At 36.5% G+C, this 20,160-nt stretch overlaps 1 protein-coding gene across 2 annotated transcripts in view; it reads right to left on the minus strand.

Moving 5' to 3' along the window:
• TBC1D22A (TBC1 domain family member 22A) overlaps nucleotides 1-20,160 on the minus strand; it is a 169,342-nt gene that overhangs the window by 70,560 nt on the left and 78,622 nt on the right. For both annotated transcript variants that reach the window (XM_054065116.1, XM_054065109.1), the window contains one exon: nucleotides 3,381-3,508. In XM_054065116.1, the coding sequence (XP_053921091.1) occupies nucleotides 3,381-3,508 (128 nt within the window). The remainder of the gene's footprint in view (nucleotides 1-3,380; nucleotides 3,509-20,160) is intronic.

Raw genomic sequence — 20,160 nt, forward strand, 5'->3', positions numbered from 1 at the left:
CAAAGCCTAAGAAATTACTGATAAATCCTAAATTAAACTAGACAAAAAACACGACACCTTTGTTACCATAAGACCGAGAGATGGACAACATTTCAGTATCCAATGCTATTCTCTCTGAAGTCAACAGAAGAATTGCAATAAATTTTGAGAAATAGTGTGCTGTTCTAAGAACTCCAGACAATAACAGTTATCTACTGCGCTAGGAAATATATAACAACAGACTATTTAAGCATGCTGTCATCCCCTTGAAAATTCTCTGTTGCAGTTCATGAGAAAATGAGGTCTGCTCTGAGAATGACCAGTCTGGAATTTAAGCTGGAGATAGCACATTATTTATCTTTCCACTGCAAAGAGAGGAAAACGTGCAACTTAGAGGGAAGGCATTATTTCAGTTTTGATAGGAGAAGGGAAGGAAGACAAAATGCTTTTTTTCTGTGAAAATATCAGCAGCAGTATCTGTTCTCCAGCTCTTGGGAAGTGAAGCCATCCTTCCACATGATGGAATCTGACTGTCCCACCTATCCTGGCCCACCTCTGGTAGTCCAATGCTGTTCCCAAACCATGCTACATACTGGACTAGACAGAATTGCCTGTAAACCTTGCAAAATGTCCTGTTCCTTCCCAAGTGCCACATGGTAGGTAAAGTCTGAGCAAAAGCCCTCACATGAGGAACGTAGGGATGCCTGTAGTCCATGCTGTGGCTAATCTTACATAGCAATAAAATTAGTTCACCTTGTCTCCGAACTTATACTGCAATTGCAAGCATTTTTGTCTACAGTAGTTTGAGAATATCAGGGGAAAACAAATCCATACATGCACATCCTGAGTAGCCTGTTAAAGAGCAGAAGGCATAGGTCTGAAATACAAGGAGAATCCATGTTTTCTTACCTTCCTGCTTTAGGACACAAGGAAGCAAAAGTAAGCCTGATAAAAGCATCATCACTCTTTGAGAAGAGTGCATAAAATCTATCAGGGCCCTTACAATTATTAGTAGGGCTTGTCCTCCCATCTGCAAAGTTAAATTCTTTTCAAAAATAAGACACTCTATTATATTTCTGCCTTTACTACTTCTATATCTCTCATTCACATCCAACATTGCAGGTCTATCCATAACTAGAATCTCTGAAACACTTCTTTACCAATGTATCTCTCTCAATGACATTTCGGCCTATAGCAGGCTTTACAATTCAAAATACAAATGAGAAGATAAAACTAACTAGAATTCCATCTCTAAAGTGTTTTCCATTTGGAAAGCAGCACTACTGATAGAGTTATAAATTATTAAATTAAAAATCATATGCAACAGAATGGCTTAGTGACAAGTTATTTTTGTAAAAATCTATAATGTTATTGCTTAATTCTCGAGCAAAATTTTTTCACAAACTTTACCAGCTCTTATAGGTTCACTGCATTTATTATCCACATTATTAGAGCGAAAAGATCCATATCATAGGTTAAGAATAAAATTGGTATAAACACAACTGAAATCTGATAAGCACCTTGTGGGATTGCTTTAGGGTGTTTAAGAAAAGGGTTGGCAACACAGATTATTGTCTCCATTAAGATATCTGTACTGGTTATAAATACACTATTCATCAAGAAGTGCACACAGAACAGTCTGCTAAATAGCAAAACCCAGAAAACAGTACAGATCTGCTGCACCTCCACACATATGGTGGTTAGTTGGACTAAGGAAGAGTTTTTAAATCATTTCAGCATATCAAAAAGACTAATCATCAAGTACCAAATGCAGTGCTAGAGTGAGCACGGTAAAGAAACTTGAGGAGCTAGACATGCTGCAGCAACAGCAACAAAAACTATTCAAAAGGAAAGAAATTAGCTACAGTGAAACATTTAAATAGCCCACTCTTTTGGTTCATCAGACAAATCTTATAAAGAAAAAAATATTTTCCACTGAACAAAAATGCCAGGTAATAACAGATTAAAATGAATAATAGATGTTTTAATGAGACAAATGAGGTAAAAGGACTGCATACAGAATTAGAGAAATGTTCAGGATGGAAAGCCTTGTTACCTGGGAGAAGAGACCAACATCTGCCTCACTAGAACCTCCTTTCAGGTAGCTGTAAACACCAATAAGGTCTCTCTTCAGGTTCTTTTTCTCCAGGCTAAACAACCCCAGTTCCCTCAGCTGCTCCTCACTTGTGCTCCAGACCTTTCACCAGCTTTGTTGCCCTTCTCTGAACAGGCTCCAACACCTCAGTGTCTTTCTTGTAGTGATAGGCCCAAAACTGAACTCTGTATTCAAGTCTGGCCTCACCAGTGCCAAGTACAGGGGGTCGATCACTGCCCTAATCCTGCTGACCACACTATTTCTGATACAAGCAATGACCAAATTCAATTCGGAAATTAGTTGAAGATGAACAACCAAATAAAACCTGAAAGAACATCACTTCTTCGGACAGATTAGCAGAAGTGATAGGTCCTTTGTTTCTTAAAACTTTCTTATCAGATTTGGATACATTCTACAAAACATGCTTCACTGAAACAACTTACTGAACTCATTAAATGAATAACAAGCAACCCTTAACCCTCTATTAGAGTTCCGGATAGATGGTCTAAGTAGATATTCTGGCATTACAGTATACGAAACTAAATAAACATTGCTACATAATGAGCAGGTGTAAAGAGACCAATCTGTGAAGATGTTACATCTCTTTACAAAATACAAACTATGCATTTTTCCCACATTTACTAAACTAAACCTTTTCCCCCCCCAATTAACTTCAGTAAGAAAAAACAGGTAAGAGTATATCATTTAAACATCTACTTAAAAATTGCAATCAGAAGCTACTAAAGCATCAAGTAACAAAACTAAGAACAGGTAAAGAGTTCTTCTCTGCTATCAATTCCTTTACTTAAGCAATTATTGAGGAAAACTAATTACCTCAACTAGGGCTCAGGAACCTAAGGAGTTTTCTCTGGACAAACAATAAGACAGAAAACACGAAAGGATGAGCACTGAAAACTGGAGACTAGAAGCTAGTATTGGATTGAGTATTTAAGCAGATGTGCAGTAGGAAGCCTGGAATTCAGAATCAAAGGGGGGGCATCGATTAAGCACAATTAAATGTTTTTCTTTTCTGAAGAGACAGAAGGGAGTATTGACATTAACCCATGCTTTGAGTAAGCGTTCATTTTAGCACCGTAAATTATCATTAAGTGCTTGTTTTTGAAAGGCAAGAAGACTGAAGACATTAAATGTTTCTAAGTGGTAACAATGACTGAAGCATTTTTCTCTTATTGTGATGAATCTCTGATGGCACTAAATCAAAAGATCCAAGAAAAAACACACACAAACACATTGACATGTCCTAAACACACTTATGAGAGTTATGGAGGTTTAAAAAAGTACTTACTTGGTATGTGTCCCATAACCTGATGGTGCACCGTAAAGGGACTTCTCTCATTAGCAAGTTATTCATCCAACGAAAAGCGAATTGCAAGTATTTCACCTCATGTTGATCCAAGTGCCTATGAACTTGTTCTGAAGACAAAATAAACACATTTTACTGCAATTTTTCTGAAGTCCATAAGTATCAAATGCATTGTTTCAAAAAATAAAATACTCCTCTGATCCCAAGCAAATAACATGTGGTGGTGCATGCAATTTCTTACAACTGAATGAAAATCCCCAAAATATAGTTCAACATTACATTGGATTTATTTTTCTTCTCCAGATGGCTTGAACAACTGCTTTCAGCTGTGCCATTGCTCTAGTCATTGCCCGAAATGGTTGGCACTCACTTAAAGATTAAGGTCAGAACTTTACAATATACTACAAAAAAATACATAAAGTTATAAATTGAAATTATAAGAAATTAGTGAGGACATATGTATCTAAGGCTAGAAATTATTTGGGCAAAACTACAAGAAAGAATGCTTGCAAACACCATAAGGATTTCCAAAAATAAAGTGTAGGTAAAAAAATAAAGAAGACAATATTAAATGAACAAGGCAAAGAACTATAAGAAAAGTAAATGTAAAGGTTGCATTCACTTGAGAGAGAAAAAAAAAAAGTAAGATTAATGCGTAGGAAATACAGTGAGCAAATTTAAATTTACAGCTTAAAAAAAGTCTTAGTATAACAAAGAAATACAAATAAGAATCAGTGCAAATCAAAGGTTTCTATAGCAGTACTCGCGCACACTATGTTTATGGTAGCATGTTTACTATTTGAAAACTGTGATATCACTTGCATGGGTTATTGCTAGGGCTAATAGAATTAATTTCACATTTCTCAAAGATCTAAAAAGGCACTATAATAAAAAAATATAAAAATCACCCCAACAGTATGATAGCATTGTTAAAAGAAACATTACCTGAAGATTAAGGCAACAAGAGTTAAATTACACTAAATTATAATATAGACTGAAATTTCTCCAACTTTATTTTTTTCTCAAGATAGATTTTGTGGCTATATGAGAGTGCCAGCTGACATGATACAGTTGTTTCAATATGGAAGAAAGTAGTAGAATTTTTTTAGATTTTAAAAACAATTAACAGCGAGCTTTAAAAATAAGACTAGTCACAACACATTACACCAAAGCTCCACATATCACAACATCCTGCATTCAACGGTGTGTAAAAATGAATACCCATGGAAATGTATAAAACACTCCTTGGCATTTCTCCATGGCACTTCCCAGCCTCTACCCATCTATGGCTAAAACACTCTTTGGCAGACTTGGCATCTGTGTTCCTCAAGTCATGTCCTCCCATTACACAAATACATAAAACTGTTTATGCATGTCTTAAAACTGCTACTTCTCCTGCAAACTTTTGAAGTATATGAAGATATGTGAACCTTTAAATGATTAATTTCATTCCTACTTACTAACTAGGTAATTAGATACTTCAGACAGACTGAACCACTACTAAGGAATGTGATCTCATCAAGTTCTGGATAACGTGCACAGGAAAAGTGCTACAGCATTACCACTGTCTATTCATAGAATCATAGAATAGTTTGGGTTGGAAGGGACCTTAAACATCATCTAGTTCCAAACCCCTGCCATAGGCAGGGACATCCCACCAGACCAGACTGCCCAAGGCCTCACCTACCTTGGCCTTGAATACCTCCAGGGATGGGGCAGTCACAACTTCCCTGGGCAACCCGTGCCAGTGCCTCACCGCTCTCATGGTGAAGAAATTCTTCCTTATGTCTAGCCTAAATCTGCCCCTCTCCAATTTATAGCCATTCCCCCTCGTCCTATCGCTACAAGCCTTGTGAACAGTCCCTCTCCAGGGACTGTTGTGCTGACATATTGTCGATATCTCTAAAATTACATGAGAGTTTTGTGATAATATCCTCAGCCTTCCAGTCCCAAGACCCTGTGACTATCTTTCTTCCTTTGCAAATCAAATATCCTGCCCTTAGCCTTCACACTGTCCTTTCCCAGGCCTTCTGCAAAACTCATCAACTCTCTCATCTGGGAGAAAGACAACAGTCAACACCAACATTAGTTCTGAGCTCTGCATAAAATGAGCAACCTGTGCAAGTCCAACGAGTATCTAGCTGGCACTCCAAACAGAACAGGTACCTGTTTGGCTCACCCTGCAGCCCTTCCTCAGCAACACTGCTAATAAATGACACTTTTTTTTTTTTAATAAAAATAAAAATAATCAACAAATCAGCTTTATAGAAGTTACGGAATTCTGCATCGTTGAGACTTTCCTCCCTCTGTAACATGCTGATGAAGGAAGCCCTCAGCTTGAAAAGTTATTGGAAGGAGAAGACAGATTTAGTAAGCACGTATGTTCTGCAACCTTACAGAAATAAGCTTAAAAATGAAACAAAGCTGTTTATATGTACAAGTCGACTTTTTGAACACAATATATGCTTCAGAAGCCTCTAGATTTTCTTTTTCCACACAGAGGCTTTGCATTCCTCTAACTTCTATAAGGTTAGAATAGACTAGTCTAGACTAGACTAGATCAGATCATTTTCATTTGGAAAGGACCAACAGCAATCATCTAGTCCAACTGCCTGTCCAGTTCAGGCTTGGAGCATCAACCACTGCTCTAGGAAGCCTTTTCCGGTGTTTGACCACTTTCTTGGTAAAGAAATGTTTCCTAATATCCAGCCTAAACCCCCGTAATGCAGCTTTGAACCCTTCCCACATGTTCCTACTACTGGTTCCCAGGAAGAAGAGATCAGTACACTCCTCTCAACTTCCCCTTCTCAGGAAACTGTAGAAAAAAAAAAGGTTGCCCCTCATCCTCCTTTTCTCCACACTAGACAAGTCCAAAGTCCTTAACTGATCCTCACAGGACATTCCTTCCAGCCCTGTCACCAGGTATGTAGCCGTCCTCTGGATGCAATTTAAGGACCTAAACATCCTTCCTAAATTGTGGGGCCCAGAACTGTACATGATGCTCTCAAGATGAGGCCACACCAACACTGAATTTAGCGCCTCTTTTGAGGGGCTGGACATGCTGTGTTTGATGCACTCCAGGATGCCGTTTGCCCTCCTGGCTGCCAGGGCACACTGCTGACTTGTATTGAGCCTGCTGTCAACCAGCACCCCCAGATCCCTTTCTGCCAGGCTGCTCTACAGCCACTCCCCTCTCAGTCTATACTTGTGCTTGGCATCACTCAGTCCTGGGTGCAGGCTCTGGCATTTGTTCTCATTACATTTTCAAATGTTAAATAAATCATTAATTGTTGCTCAATGCTTCAATCTATCCAGGTCCCTCTGCAAGACCTCTCATCCCTCCAGAGAGTCAACAGCACCTCCTGGTCCAGTATCATCAAAATTGCTAATGGTGCATTCACTTGCATCCAGATCATTGATAAATATATTGAACAGAACTAGCCCTAGAACTGAAGCCTGAAGGACACCACCTGTGACCTGTCACCAGTCAGTTGTAACCCCATTCACCACAACCCTGTGAGCCCTGCCCTTTAGCCTGTTCTTCATCCAGCACGCTGTTATTGGGTGAATTATTCAGGACAAGTACAGAATTATAGCCATGTGTCTGCCTTTGGTCTAGGCAAATTTAGCTACAAGTTAAATACACTGAAATGAGAAACCAGCTTAAATTTATTTTTTAAATGTCACATTTAGACACTTATATTGCAAACTAATATAATTAGATAATCCACTACACCAAGCAGGACACAAAAAAAAAAGTCAGTTTTATTTCTAACTCAAGTTCCTAACTCACAAACATTTTTGTTCCTTCACAGAGTAGAAACAAATTTCATTTGGTTGCTTGCAGCCACTGAAAGTAAGTAATGAAGAACAATAAATTGTGCCAGTTGTGATATTTCAACTACAGTTAACAGACAAAATGAATTTCTTGAAAGTTGCTTTCTACTCTAAACAAGTTAAAAAATAGACTACTAAACTCTGTGCATTATATACAATTGACACAAGACTGGAATAGAAGATGCATTGACTGAGAAAGCTAATTCTTCATACTTTGTAAGTAATCATGGGTAGAGCCTATTTTGCTGATAAAGGTAATTTGGACAGTCATAATCTAAATTTAAATTATCCATTTCAATGAAAATAAGTACATGTGTGCAATGAATAAGCAAAATATATAATTACTGTCAGCTTTCAGATCTCAAGTATTTTATTAAAAATACTTCTACTGCAGTTTCTGGTATAAAATTATTTTAAAGTTTCAAAAAAAGATAGTTCTATCAAAATTCAAAAGAAAGGACTACATTTAATGTTTTGCAATACATTCAATAAATCTACATCTAAAGTTTTGGTGAAACAAGTCTTAAAGCATAAAATACATCATACAGATGCATTCCAAAGTAGCATTCCATCAAAAACATGTATTTTGCACATAAAAAGCATTTGTAACTATAATTTTAATAAATAGGGTTATTGCATATCTTTGTTTGCATGACCACATTTAGACAGATGCTTCTTATAGAAGATCTGTAAACATAAATTATTTATTGTGAATGTTTAACGTGAGCTTCTCATGCTGTGTTACTGATTTCAGAATAAAGTTGTATATGACTAGAGAACCACAAACTAAAGCCACAGGTAAGGACAGAAATAATCAGTATTAAACATGACTGAAATGTTATCCCTAATGGGAGATACTGTTAGAAAGAGCGCCTAGGAAAGTTGACATCTAAGCAAAGAGGAACCACAAAACAGTATTAAAATCATGCACAAATTGCCAAATCACAGTGGCACAGCATGGTGCCACCACATCCATCTGTATAATGTATTACTTCAGAATATTAGCCTTCTAGTGTTGACCTTCAAATAAAGATTCCTGTCAAACCTAGCAATCTTTTGTGACATTTGACTTTAGACTTAGTTTTGACAGTTCTGAAACCTATTCAAGTATTTCCTACCCTGGGCACCTCATTTTTAACTCCATTTTTATCAATGTTAAACACATTTCATTGTAAATATAAACAGCAATGATTGTTAAAAATTATCTGAAATGCAGTTAAGCTCTGATAAATAGGCCTTTTAGTACAATGAAAGGAAGAAAGATGCGTATTTCTCACAAGGTGCCACACAATTCTGGAAAAGCTTAAGGTAGCTATAAGAGTAACTCCTCTGGTACCAACCCAAAATAAACAGTAAAATAAGGAGCCAACCCTGGCCACAGAGGCTTATTGGCACTGCCATCTACATGCAGAGTGATGTTTGTGCATTGCGCCTTCGCGTATGGAAACATGCTACAGAAACATGGTAGTGCTCCTGTTTTCCAGCTGCCCCTTCAGCAGGATTTTCTTCTTTCCAGACCACATCAACAAAGGCAAGCAATATAGACCAATCACTCACAGACTAACATAATGGGAGACAAGTCAAAAAAAGCAAAGAGCATGAAGCACTGACATATTTTAGAAAACAATTTCCATGTCTACTACAGATGAGAATCTCTGCTGTCTAGCTGTTTGTTAATTAGCCACCTTGTTATTTTTAAAAACTGACACTGCAAGGAAATAAAGAGACATCATAATCTCTAAACTCAAAGATAATAACACAGGCACCTAATATAATAGGAAAGCATGTCACATAGAAGAACCATTCTTTCAAAACTTAAAATCCTTTCATCTCAAAATACATGAAGTCTCTTGCAGAATTAATACGGGAGCCTGTCTTTCTTCTAATTCTCTAATGACTCTTTTGGAAGGTTCCCTGTATGACAATATGAATCTAACAATGACAAGAAGGTTTTTAAAGTAAACAGAAAAAAATTTCTTTGTCCATAAGGTAATAACTTACGGAGGAACCTAGTGGAGACAGAACTACTATGCGTAACTAAGAATTACTTCAGAGATGCTCAAGGTCTTCAGTCAATATTTTATTCATGGTTGTTTATCCTCAATTAACTCTTGCTGTTAAAAGCAACTTAACACCTTTCCAAGCACATTTAAAAAATTGATTAATTGATCAATGCGACCCAAATTTATCCTCCTGACTTCTCCATTGCAAGAAAGATAAAAATACAGCAAGTCTGCTGCAGAATTTGTTCTTTTTCTTAGAAAGAACTGAATTTAAAATACAGGCAACTTTCATCCTATGTTAAGTCAAACGCAGTAAGAAATTACTACTTCTGACTTAATGCAAATGATTTCACAGTTAATGGTGATAATGAAGCCTCAATAACATTGGTTACAGTAAACCTGTATTCTTTTAAAATAGCCTGTGACACATAGTCAAAATATTACCATATTTGGCATCTTACTACCTCGGACCTCCGGTCTGTGACGCCACAATTGCTGTCCTCCTCGTTAGTATAGTGGTGAGTGTCCCCACCTGTCATGAAGGAGACCAGGGTTCCATTTCCCGACGGGGAGATGGAGCTGCCTTAATGGTTGGACTTAATGATCCCAGCGGTCTTTTCCAACCTAGTGATTCTATGACTGATCAGACTTCTCCCATACATTACCATGCAAGCATTTACCTTTTACTAGATACATCAGATTATTAGTTGAATTTTGCCAGATACTTGATTGACAGCTTCCAAGCACTACTTTCAATCTATAAAACTTAAGTAATGTTCTCTTAGCTGTGCAAAGCAACCAACTAACTAGATCATATTCTACTTAATGCAGCACTACAGTAAGCATTTATTTCTACTGAGCTGAACTTTCTAAAAGTGTGGGTAGATACTAAAAAAGACAATACCGTAATGCAAACTACATAATCTAGAGGAACACTGCTTCGTAAGAATAGTGCTACCCACAAGTCTCTGCAAGTTCGCACTCACAAGACCAGAACCTCCTGCAAAACAGTGACTGCTTAAGGTTCACCTCTGAGTTACCAAAAATATTTGATAAAACTGATTTTTGTAAGTATCATCTGCAAGCTTCTAGATGTCTTCAGGGAACAAGCATTCCTTTGACTGCATCAGCCTCAGTATGGATACAGTCATCCATGGTTGACCTCCACTATTTTGCCGCACATTTTGCTCCAGCCTAGACAGTCGATTACCAAGGGGCAATTCATGCAACTGCATTAACTCAGTTAGAGACTCCATAACCAACATACCAACCACCAGCTCGTGTGTACTATCCATTCAGTCAATATAATAATAAAACAAAAAAAATAATAATTGAAACACTGCCATTTCCTTCAAATTATAGAAAGAACTTTGCATCAGTAAATTACTACTTTCTTTTTGAGTACTCTACCCACCAAAGGCAAATTCTGTTATTTTGTTCTCTCTATTCCTGAATTGTTTCTACATTGTTCAAAGCCAGTGTGTTCATGAAAGACAAAGATAAGAGTTTGGAGTAAAATCCCAACAACAGATATTGCTAGATGCACATTAAGGCTTACAACTTCCCAATCCGAATCAATGAAAGCCTGAACAAAAGTAATTGTCAAGACTACAGCTTGGCAATGAGTTATTCTTAGTTAGATCAAGTAATTTTTATTAATATACATTAATAACAAAAGAAGTTCCTGATGACTGAAAAAGACATTCAAAAGAGCATATATGTGCACTTGAAAACAAAATCTCCTTATGATACACAATTCTGCTTCAAGTAATAGTAGGAATCTGAGTAAAAAGATTTACATGCTTATTATCCTGTTCCAGAATTAGTTTGCTTTTATACCTGGCTAACATCATCCATTGTAAGAATTACAACAAAAGCATTTTAATAATTTAATTGAAAAGTCCTGTACAAAATGAAAAGATGATTGGCACAAACCCAGACATCTTGCTAAATTAAGTTCTCCACATGGCCTACAATTTAGAGAGAATTCTCTATTTGAATTTAGTTCACTATATATACAGCTAGCAGGTATGACTGAGAAATAATTTCTTCATACACAAGATACAGCCAATATTCCAGTATGAAGAAGACCAAGATGCTGATCCCAAAGAAAAAGAAAAGAGGGGAAAGGGGAGCGAGGCGGGGAAAGCTAGTTGCCTCAAGGAAACAAATGCAAGTAAAAAAACTATATTATCCAGTGCAGAATGGAGAAAACAACTAGGAAAAACAGCTAATAGTGATCAAGAAAGACCTAATGATCCAGTGAAAAGTTAAAAATAAATCGTGTGTTTACAGGTTGAATATTAAGTTTGAGTTCCAAGTGCAACAAACAGCGAGAAACATGTTTGACAAGATACCTCTACTTTCAGGTAGTATTTACTGGACTTGCATAGGCTGCTGTTCTAAATCCTAACTGTCCACATTCATAACAGGGTTTATGCCTAACACTTTTTAAGTTCTGCATCAAGTTAAACTTCCTATTTAAAAGTTAAATGCTTGCAGAGGTCAGGAATTTACAAATTATTTTACAATCAGTCTCAATTCTTGCTAAAATCTCTCAACTCTGTAACAGCACACAAATATAATCTCCATGGTAAAACACAAAAATATAATTTAAAAGAGATATTAAATAATTATAATGTTCAGTGAGCATCACTTAAGAGTGGATGAAAGTATAATGCAGTAATTACAACCATAAAATCAGCTAAAAAATAACTACTAGTGAGCTAAATAAGATGGCTTTGTTAAAATGAAAAACAGCTTTATGGCACAAATTAATTAAAACAATTATGAAATGCTTACAAGATTTTTAATCACTTCAGCACCAAGCTGACATATTAAGATGGAACGACAGAGAAGGTCCTTATTAATCACTGATTTTCAACAGCAGCAATAAGGTCTAAGTAAATTTCCATTTCCAATTCAAAATGCTTCCGTGTGGTTAAAGAATACTAGTCTTTCCAACTATTAAAATATAGCTCTTATTTTCCATATACTTCAATGCAATCCTAGTTCAAAATTATGTGTCAGTAAAATAAAATACAATTAAACATGAATATAATTTTCTACATACAATTAAGTATTCTTTGACCATCCTTTAAAAAAAATCATTACCATGATTGACTATGTAACAAAGATTTATCAAATGTCACCTATTACCACAGTTTCATCATCAGTTCACTACATGAACAACTAAGATTCAAGTCAAAACCCAAATTAGTTAATCTATATCTATCATGGTATATTGAACAGATCATTCGTTCTGTGAGCTCTTATTAAAAAACAGTAAGTTGTTAAGCAAGAAAACACATTAGTCTTCATTGATATTTTGCCTTTTTGAGATTCAGATTTTCCTAAACAAAGGAGTAAAACAATTTTCTCTGCAGTTTAAAAAGTTCAGTCAGCACAGATATTGAATTTTCTTTTAAAAACTACGGAAATATGAAAACTATTCAACAGTTATCTCTAACCACTTCTTAGGCTTAACTCATATAAAATTAAGTTCCAAGTAGAACCCTGAAACATCCTTTAAGGATGCAGGGGGAACAATAGTGACAAAGGATGAGGATAAGGCTGAGATACTTAATACATTCTTTGCCTCAGTCTTAAATAGTAAAGTAAGATGTTCCCTGGGTACTCAGACTCCTGAGCCAGAAGACAGGAAGAGGGAGCAGAACAAAGCTCCAATAATCTATGAGGAAGTGATTAGAAACCTGCCTGACCAATTAAACATTCACAAGTCTATGTGGCCCCCCACCCAAGGGTATTAAGGGAGCTGGTGAACGTGCTCACCAAACCCCTTTCCATCATCTACCAGCAGTCTTGGCTCACTGGGGAAGTTCCACTTGACTGGAGGCTGGCAAATATTACACCCATTTACAAGAAGCGTTGTAGGGATGATCTGGGGAACTACAGACCTGTCAGTCTGACCTTGGTGCCTTGGTGCTATCACACAGCACACACAAGACAATCAGGTGATCAGGCTCAGTCAACATGGGTTTATGAAAGGCGGGTCCTGCCAAACTAACCTTCTATGACAAGGTGACCCACTTAATGAACAAGGGAAAGGCTGTGGATAGTGTACCTGGACTTTGTCTTTGGCACCACTTCTCACAGTTTCTTGAGAAACTGGCTACCACTGGCCTGGACAGGTATACCCTCTGCTGTGTTGAAAACTGGCTGGATGGCCGGGCCCAAAGAGTGATGGTAAATAGAGTTAAATCCAGTTGGAGGCTGGTTACAAGTGGTGTTCCCCAGGGCCCAGTGCTGGATCCAGTTCTATTCAATATCTTTATTAATGACCTGGATGAGGGAAATGAGTGCACCCTTAGCAAATTTGTGGATTACAATAAGCTGGGAAGAAGTGTCAATCTGCTTGAGGGGTGGGAGGCTCTACAGAGGGATCTGGACAGGCTGGACCGATGGGCTGCAACTAACAGGATGAGGTTTAACGAGGCCAAGTGCAGAGTTCTGCACCTGGGACACAAAAGCCCCGTGCAGTGCTACAGGCTTGGGGAAGAGTGGCTGGAAAGCTGCCTGGCAGAGAAGGACCTGAGTGAAGTGGTTGACAGCCGACTGAACATGAGTCAGCAGCGTGCTCAGGTGGCCAAGAAGGCCATTGGCATCTTGGCTTGTATCAGAAACAGCGTGGCCAGGAGGACCCGTACTTTGCATTGGTGAGGCTGCACCTTAAACACTGAGTTCAGGTTTGGGCCCCTCACTATAAGAAGGACACTGAGGCTCTGGAGCGTGTCCACAGAAGGGCAACAAAGCTGGTGAAGGGGCTGAAGAACAAGCCTTATGAGAGGCAGCTGATGGAACTGGGGTTGTTTAGCCTGGAGAAGAGAAGGCTGAGGGGAAACCTTACCACTGTCTACAACTACCTGAACGGAGGTTGTAGTGAGGTAAGCGTTGGTCTCTTTTCCCAAGTGACAGGTCATGGGACAAGAGGAAACGTCCTTAAGTTGCACCATGGGAGGTTCAGATTAGACATCAGGAAAAAATTCTTCCCTGAAAGAGTTATCAGACACTGGAATAGGCTGCCAAAGAGGTGGTTGAGTCACCATCCCTGGAGGTATTTAAAAGATGGTGATGAAGTGCACAGGGATACGGTTTAGTAGCAGACAGGTATGGTTGGAATCTATGATCTCAATGGTCTTTTCCAACCAAGCAATTCTATGATTCTATGAAACATTTGTTTGAAGCATCGGATAGTTCTATGGGAAGAGGCATAAACTTTAAGACACATAAATTTTAAGAATTACATCAACCAACCTTTTAGATACATCTACAGCAAATATTTGAAAGCATGAGAAGTACACAGAATGGTGCAATTAAGTACATTCTTTCACTGTGGATGAAAAAAATACATATAAAAATGAACATTTTTTAACTGTGTTTCATGAAGAACCTGACCTGCAAATATAAATATATAAATATATAAATATATATAAATATATAGTATAAATATTATATATATTATATATAAATATATATAAATACATAAAAGAGATAGATATTTTAAGCTTCTGTGTACAGGAATACTAAAAATACATGCAAAGCATAAATTTCAGGCCATGACATGAAGGTATTTTATCACAAGTCCTCATTTGTGGCATTATTTACAGAACTCAGACAAGTGAAGACAATTGTAACCCAAGACAGAAATAAGTAAATAATGCATCATTAGCAGAGCCAAGATTAATTTGTTCAAAACATTAAAATGAAATGCATTATCTAATTTTTATTTCATTTTCATTGAACAAAACAAACACATTTACATTATGGCAGCAATAAAAAAAACAGGACTTGTAAAATCCTTAATATAACATGGTTTTAAAAGGTGAAAGAACATTTGAACTGCATTTGGCATAAGTAAAATCATTTCACCAAACAATACCATGTAGTATTTAATAAAACAACCATACTTTATAATAACTAAAATATAACAACTACAATGTTCCACTAAAAAATAGCTTTCTTCCTCTTAAAAAAAATCTGTAATTTTTTTGTACACTATTAAAATGGAAATAAATCAAAAAAGTCTAAATGAACTTCCTTATGGGAAAGTGCAAATACAGCACTCTTTTAATGTTCTTAGGCATTTTTACACTACTTCCACTTTTAAAAGAAGGGGAAAAATATATACAGCAACAGTAAGAGCTTTCTTCTGCATCTTTCCATTTCTTGCTACTAAGATTCAAGGGCCAATTCTGCAGGAAGACTAGTGATTATTGGTGCAAGAATAGTGCTAGAACACATAACACAGAATTTATACAACTACAAGAAAACATAAGCACAGACCAGGGTGTGCAGAACACAGATGCAAACCCCAGTAGGTTTTCTATAAAAGATGTACAAAAACATCTTCCCAAACTTACTCTCACAGAAGATGCAGAATATTTATAGTAAATTGAGTTGTCAGTATTGCTTTTATAGTTTATTGGAATGCTAAGGCAAAGCTGACATAAATACAAATAAATTTATAGTAGGCTATTGTATTTTTTTTCTAAAACTGATTTAGAAAATATGCCATACAATTTAAGACTATAATACTTTTATCTACAAATGTTCAGCCCTCTCCAAATGGCTACCTCGAACTCTAATGTAATTACCAGACATCCTACGGTAAACTGAAGAAGCTGAGACTCACCCAAGAATGAAACTAGCCAAATGCTAAATACATAAGTTCTGGAAACACAAATTCTGAATTAATTTTGGCATTTCTAGACCACATTTCTTTGCTTTCAAGCCTAATTGTAGCAGAAGTGTAAGACAGTATGCCACATTGAGAGTGGACTCTTACAAACCATGAGAGATGGTACATGATTTAGAGCAGAAAAGCTCTACTGACATTACAGGAAACAGAAATTATAATTAGTTATAACAGATTCCTTACATTATTGAGCTATCTATTGATCGTTCCTCTCAATATTTTTGTATAATTCCTAGAACAATCTGAATGATGATGACAAGGAGATAAATGAGACTGAATAATGTTTTATCTTCAAATTCCATCTGGTCTATAACAACACTCTATTAACAAACTCAAAAATTCCATTAAACACATGATTCATCAAAATTATTTTCTGGAGTTTAAACAGACTTAGATTATGACTAAATTAACAGAGCAGCTTGGCGGTTTGAAGTCTACTGCAATGTTCTGCAGCATGCACACAACGACTGTTACTCTGAGAGGAATTGTGATCCATTGGCGGGGTTAATGAAGGTTGTTTGAATCACTAACACAATGCATTAACACTTTTCATACCCTGGTAATCCATTACTATTAGCAACCAAGCTGTCCAAGGTTCACCCACTCACACAGCTACTTATTAGGTTAAAATCCTCTTCACCATGCAGTTACCCAGCATGAAGAAAATAACGTGACACAATAACAACAGGAATATTATTTTCTTCCACAATAATCTTAACTAGCAGTTAGGATAGTTACAGTAAATACAGATTGCAAGACTTCTTTTTTTAAAAACAAAACAAACTTACTAAATTCACATCAACCATACATTTCCCTTTTGCTACAGCATAGCAGACCCAGTATAAAGATAGATAGACAAAAGGAAAAAGAAATGGAAAGGAGTAAAGCACAATAATATATAATTTAAGCCAACTATCTTGTGATTCTATCAAGAAAGGAGGTTCCCTTGTGTCAGACATCCAAAAGTTTATGAAATGGCAGCTGAAAGCATCACTGCCTATCTAACAATTAAAATTTATTTTCATATGCACTTCTGTGTATTCTTTATGGCAAAAGAAAGTAACTGAGTGTACATTCTTCTAGACAACAAGAAACAGCCCTACGAGTACTGAAAAATGTGTTCTTTTACTGTTCAAACCTTTAACTGGACCACTGTACTATAAGGGTTGCAATCAGCAGTACAAAGTCCAATTGACAGCTAATTACTAACGGCATCCCTCAGCGGTCAGTGCTGGTGCCAATAGCACGCAACACCTTTATTAACAACTAATATTGCCATGGAGTGGACTCTGTGTTTTTGGATGATACCAGACTGTGAGGAGCAGTTGACGTGTTGAAAGTCAGGGCTGCTATTTGGAGGGAACTTGGCAGTCCGAAGGAATGGCTGATAGGAACCTCACAGGAGAGGCAAACATCCTGTATCTGGGATGGAATGGTCTCATTCAACAGCAGTGACAAGGCACCAGCTGGCTGGAAAGCAGTTCTGCCAAGAAGGACTCAAAGGTCCTGGTGTACAACTGGCTATACCCAAGTCGGCAGTGTGCCCTTGCAGAAAAGGCAGCTAACTGTATATTGGGCTTTCTAAGCAAGAGAGAAGGCACCAGCTCAGGAGAAGCAACATTTGCTCTGTATTCACAACTTGTGAGACTATGTCTGCAGCATTAAGTCCAGTTCTGGGACACTGGCATACAAGAGCAAATCCAGTGGAGGGCAACAAAGGTAGTTTGAAAGCTGAAGCATTTCATGCATGAAAAGACGCTGAAAGAACTGGATTTGTTTAGACTTAAAAAAGAAAAGTCCACGAACAGCTACAGCTACCTAATATGAGGGTGTGGAGAAGGTGAAGCCAGATTCTTCTCAGTGCTACACAGAGATAAGAGCCAGTGGACATGAGTTCCATAAACAAAAATTCTAAGTATTTATATAAGAAAAAAAATTTAAAAAAAAAAATCACAGCAACAGTAGTCAAACCCTTGAGCAGTCTTATCCAAGTAGGCTGCCGAACCTTTATCCCCGGAGTTACTCAAAACTCAACAGGGCAAGACTACACAGTCTGATGCAAGTTGGCTCTGCCCCCTTAGACAGAGAGACAAGAGCAGAGGTTTGAAACACTGACTTCCAGAGACTCCATTTAACCTAAATTAGTTCTAGGTTTCCGTAATGTTAATTACATCTAAATCTTACTGGCTATCTTTTCAAACAGCAACAATAGCTTTTTTAAATACTTCATAATTTCAACAATGAAAAAATGTGTAATGAAATTTTCCTTCACTCTGAAGCACTACTATTCCCAATATTTAAGCTTCCTTTAACATCTTTTTTGCATACACTACAGGTATGTCATATGGACAACATACACTGTAAAATAAACCCACTATTATTCCTTAAACTTAAAGATTTGCTTTGCTTTTTCCAACTATACTGCTCAAAACATGGAAACCATCCTCTACTACTCAACCATACAAATGATCTAGAGTTAAGATTAATCCGTTACTTTCTAAGTATTTAGAACAGTATGAAGAATGCTAACTAGCAAACACACGATGCCTACGAAATACTACCAGAAAAAAATTCCAGTATAGAAAAGGTACCCATCAGTACCCAACTTCATTTTTTGAAAAGCTTGGCTGTTCTCAGTCACAGGCATTGATCCAAAATCTGCCATACTGTAGAGCCCACAGTAAAATATATTGTTGTACTGGTTGCCTCCTTTAAAATACTATATAATTTAGATAAAAAAAAACTGAAGAAAAAAAAATGGATCCACATTTAGAAAGACAAACAAACACAGTTTTTGATGCAGGACTATTTAAAAAATGTACTATTACATATAGTCCTATAAAAATCCCACAAATTTATTTCAAATCCTATAAAACCCAGGAACCTGTACTTTACTTTCCATTAAAAAGCCTGGCAAGGGACAATTTAAGAAAATACTTCTCTTTGCTACAGTTGTTTTTTTTTTTCATTTAGTGTAAAGCCTTAAAAATAATTCTGCCCAAACCTAACCATTGAGAAAAGTTATTTAAATACATCCGCAAAGCACTGAAGGTCCAAATAAGACTTCAAAATTTCTTCCCTTCTCAGAAACTAAATACTAAAACATCATATTATAGTTAACATTTTTATTAAACAAAGAAATTAAGGTTTATTATTAGAATGGTATTTTTCATTTGAAAAACTTAGTTAAAGAATTTTTTTATATAAATACACTTTGATCATGTTCAGGGAGTCTACTTATGGGCATTATATTGTGCACTTTATTTAATATGCAGTCATTTGCTTCCATAAATAATTGAAAAGTAAACACCATATTGATGTAAGTACAAAAAACCAAATAAATCATACTGCAAGCAGTTAAATTGTTTTTGAGGTTATAAAATACACTGCTTGAAAAATAGTTTTAATATCAATAGTCTGCTACCCTCTATGCAGTAGTATCCCCTTATATTCTTCATATTAATTTACATTTTAAACAAAAAGATGCAATAAAAAAGTTTTACATACATTTACATCAACAGTGTAACTTTACATAAAGAATGTTCTCCTGCTTTTAGTTTATGATGATTAAAAATGCTGTAATGCCCTAAAAGGGCACAAAGAGCATTATCAAATATTCAGGATGTAAATATGCACAGGTCAAACCAAAATCTGTTATGGTAAGCACCAGCACAAGAAAAAAATCATGGTATGTGTAATGAAAAGATAGAATTAATCTTTCCAAGAAGATTATCAAATATTAAGCTACACAAAAAACATTTTTCTATCTTATCATTGACACAGTAGTGTTGCAAATATATGCCTGGTTCTGCTTGGCAACATTTTGTTAATGCTCTGTTCATTAATTTAACAAACTATCAAGAGAGTATGTTTTAGAATGGGCAAGCATTATCTCTTGCATTTCATTTAATTAAACTCTGTTCTAGCAATATGACAGTCAGCATTTCACGAAGGGAATTATTTTAAGGGTGAAGGTAGAAAATATTTCAAAGTGCTCTGCTAAAACATGAAAGCACAATCTAAAATTACCCCTGCACACACTGTAATTTATCTATAATATTAAAGATGTTATTTCCAGAGTTCATAATTAATTGGATTCCACAGAGAAATTATTCAGGCACTCCAGATAGCAAAATGATGCACAAAGGCACAAAACATAGTGCCAAAGGACAGCCATAAACAACCACTGTGACTTGCCCGAATTACA

Source organism: Cuculus canorus, chromosome 1 (assembly GCF_017976375.1).
Source record: "Cuculus canorus isolate bCucCan1 chromosome 1, bCucCan1.pri, whole genome shotgun sequence".
Classification (NCBI taxonomy): Eukaryota; Metazoa; Chordata; class Aves; order Cuculiformes; family Cuculidae; genus Cuculus; species Cuculus canorus.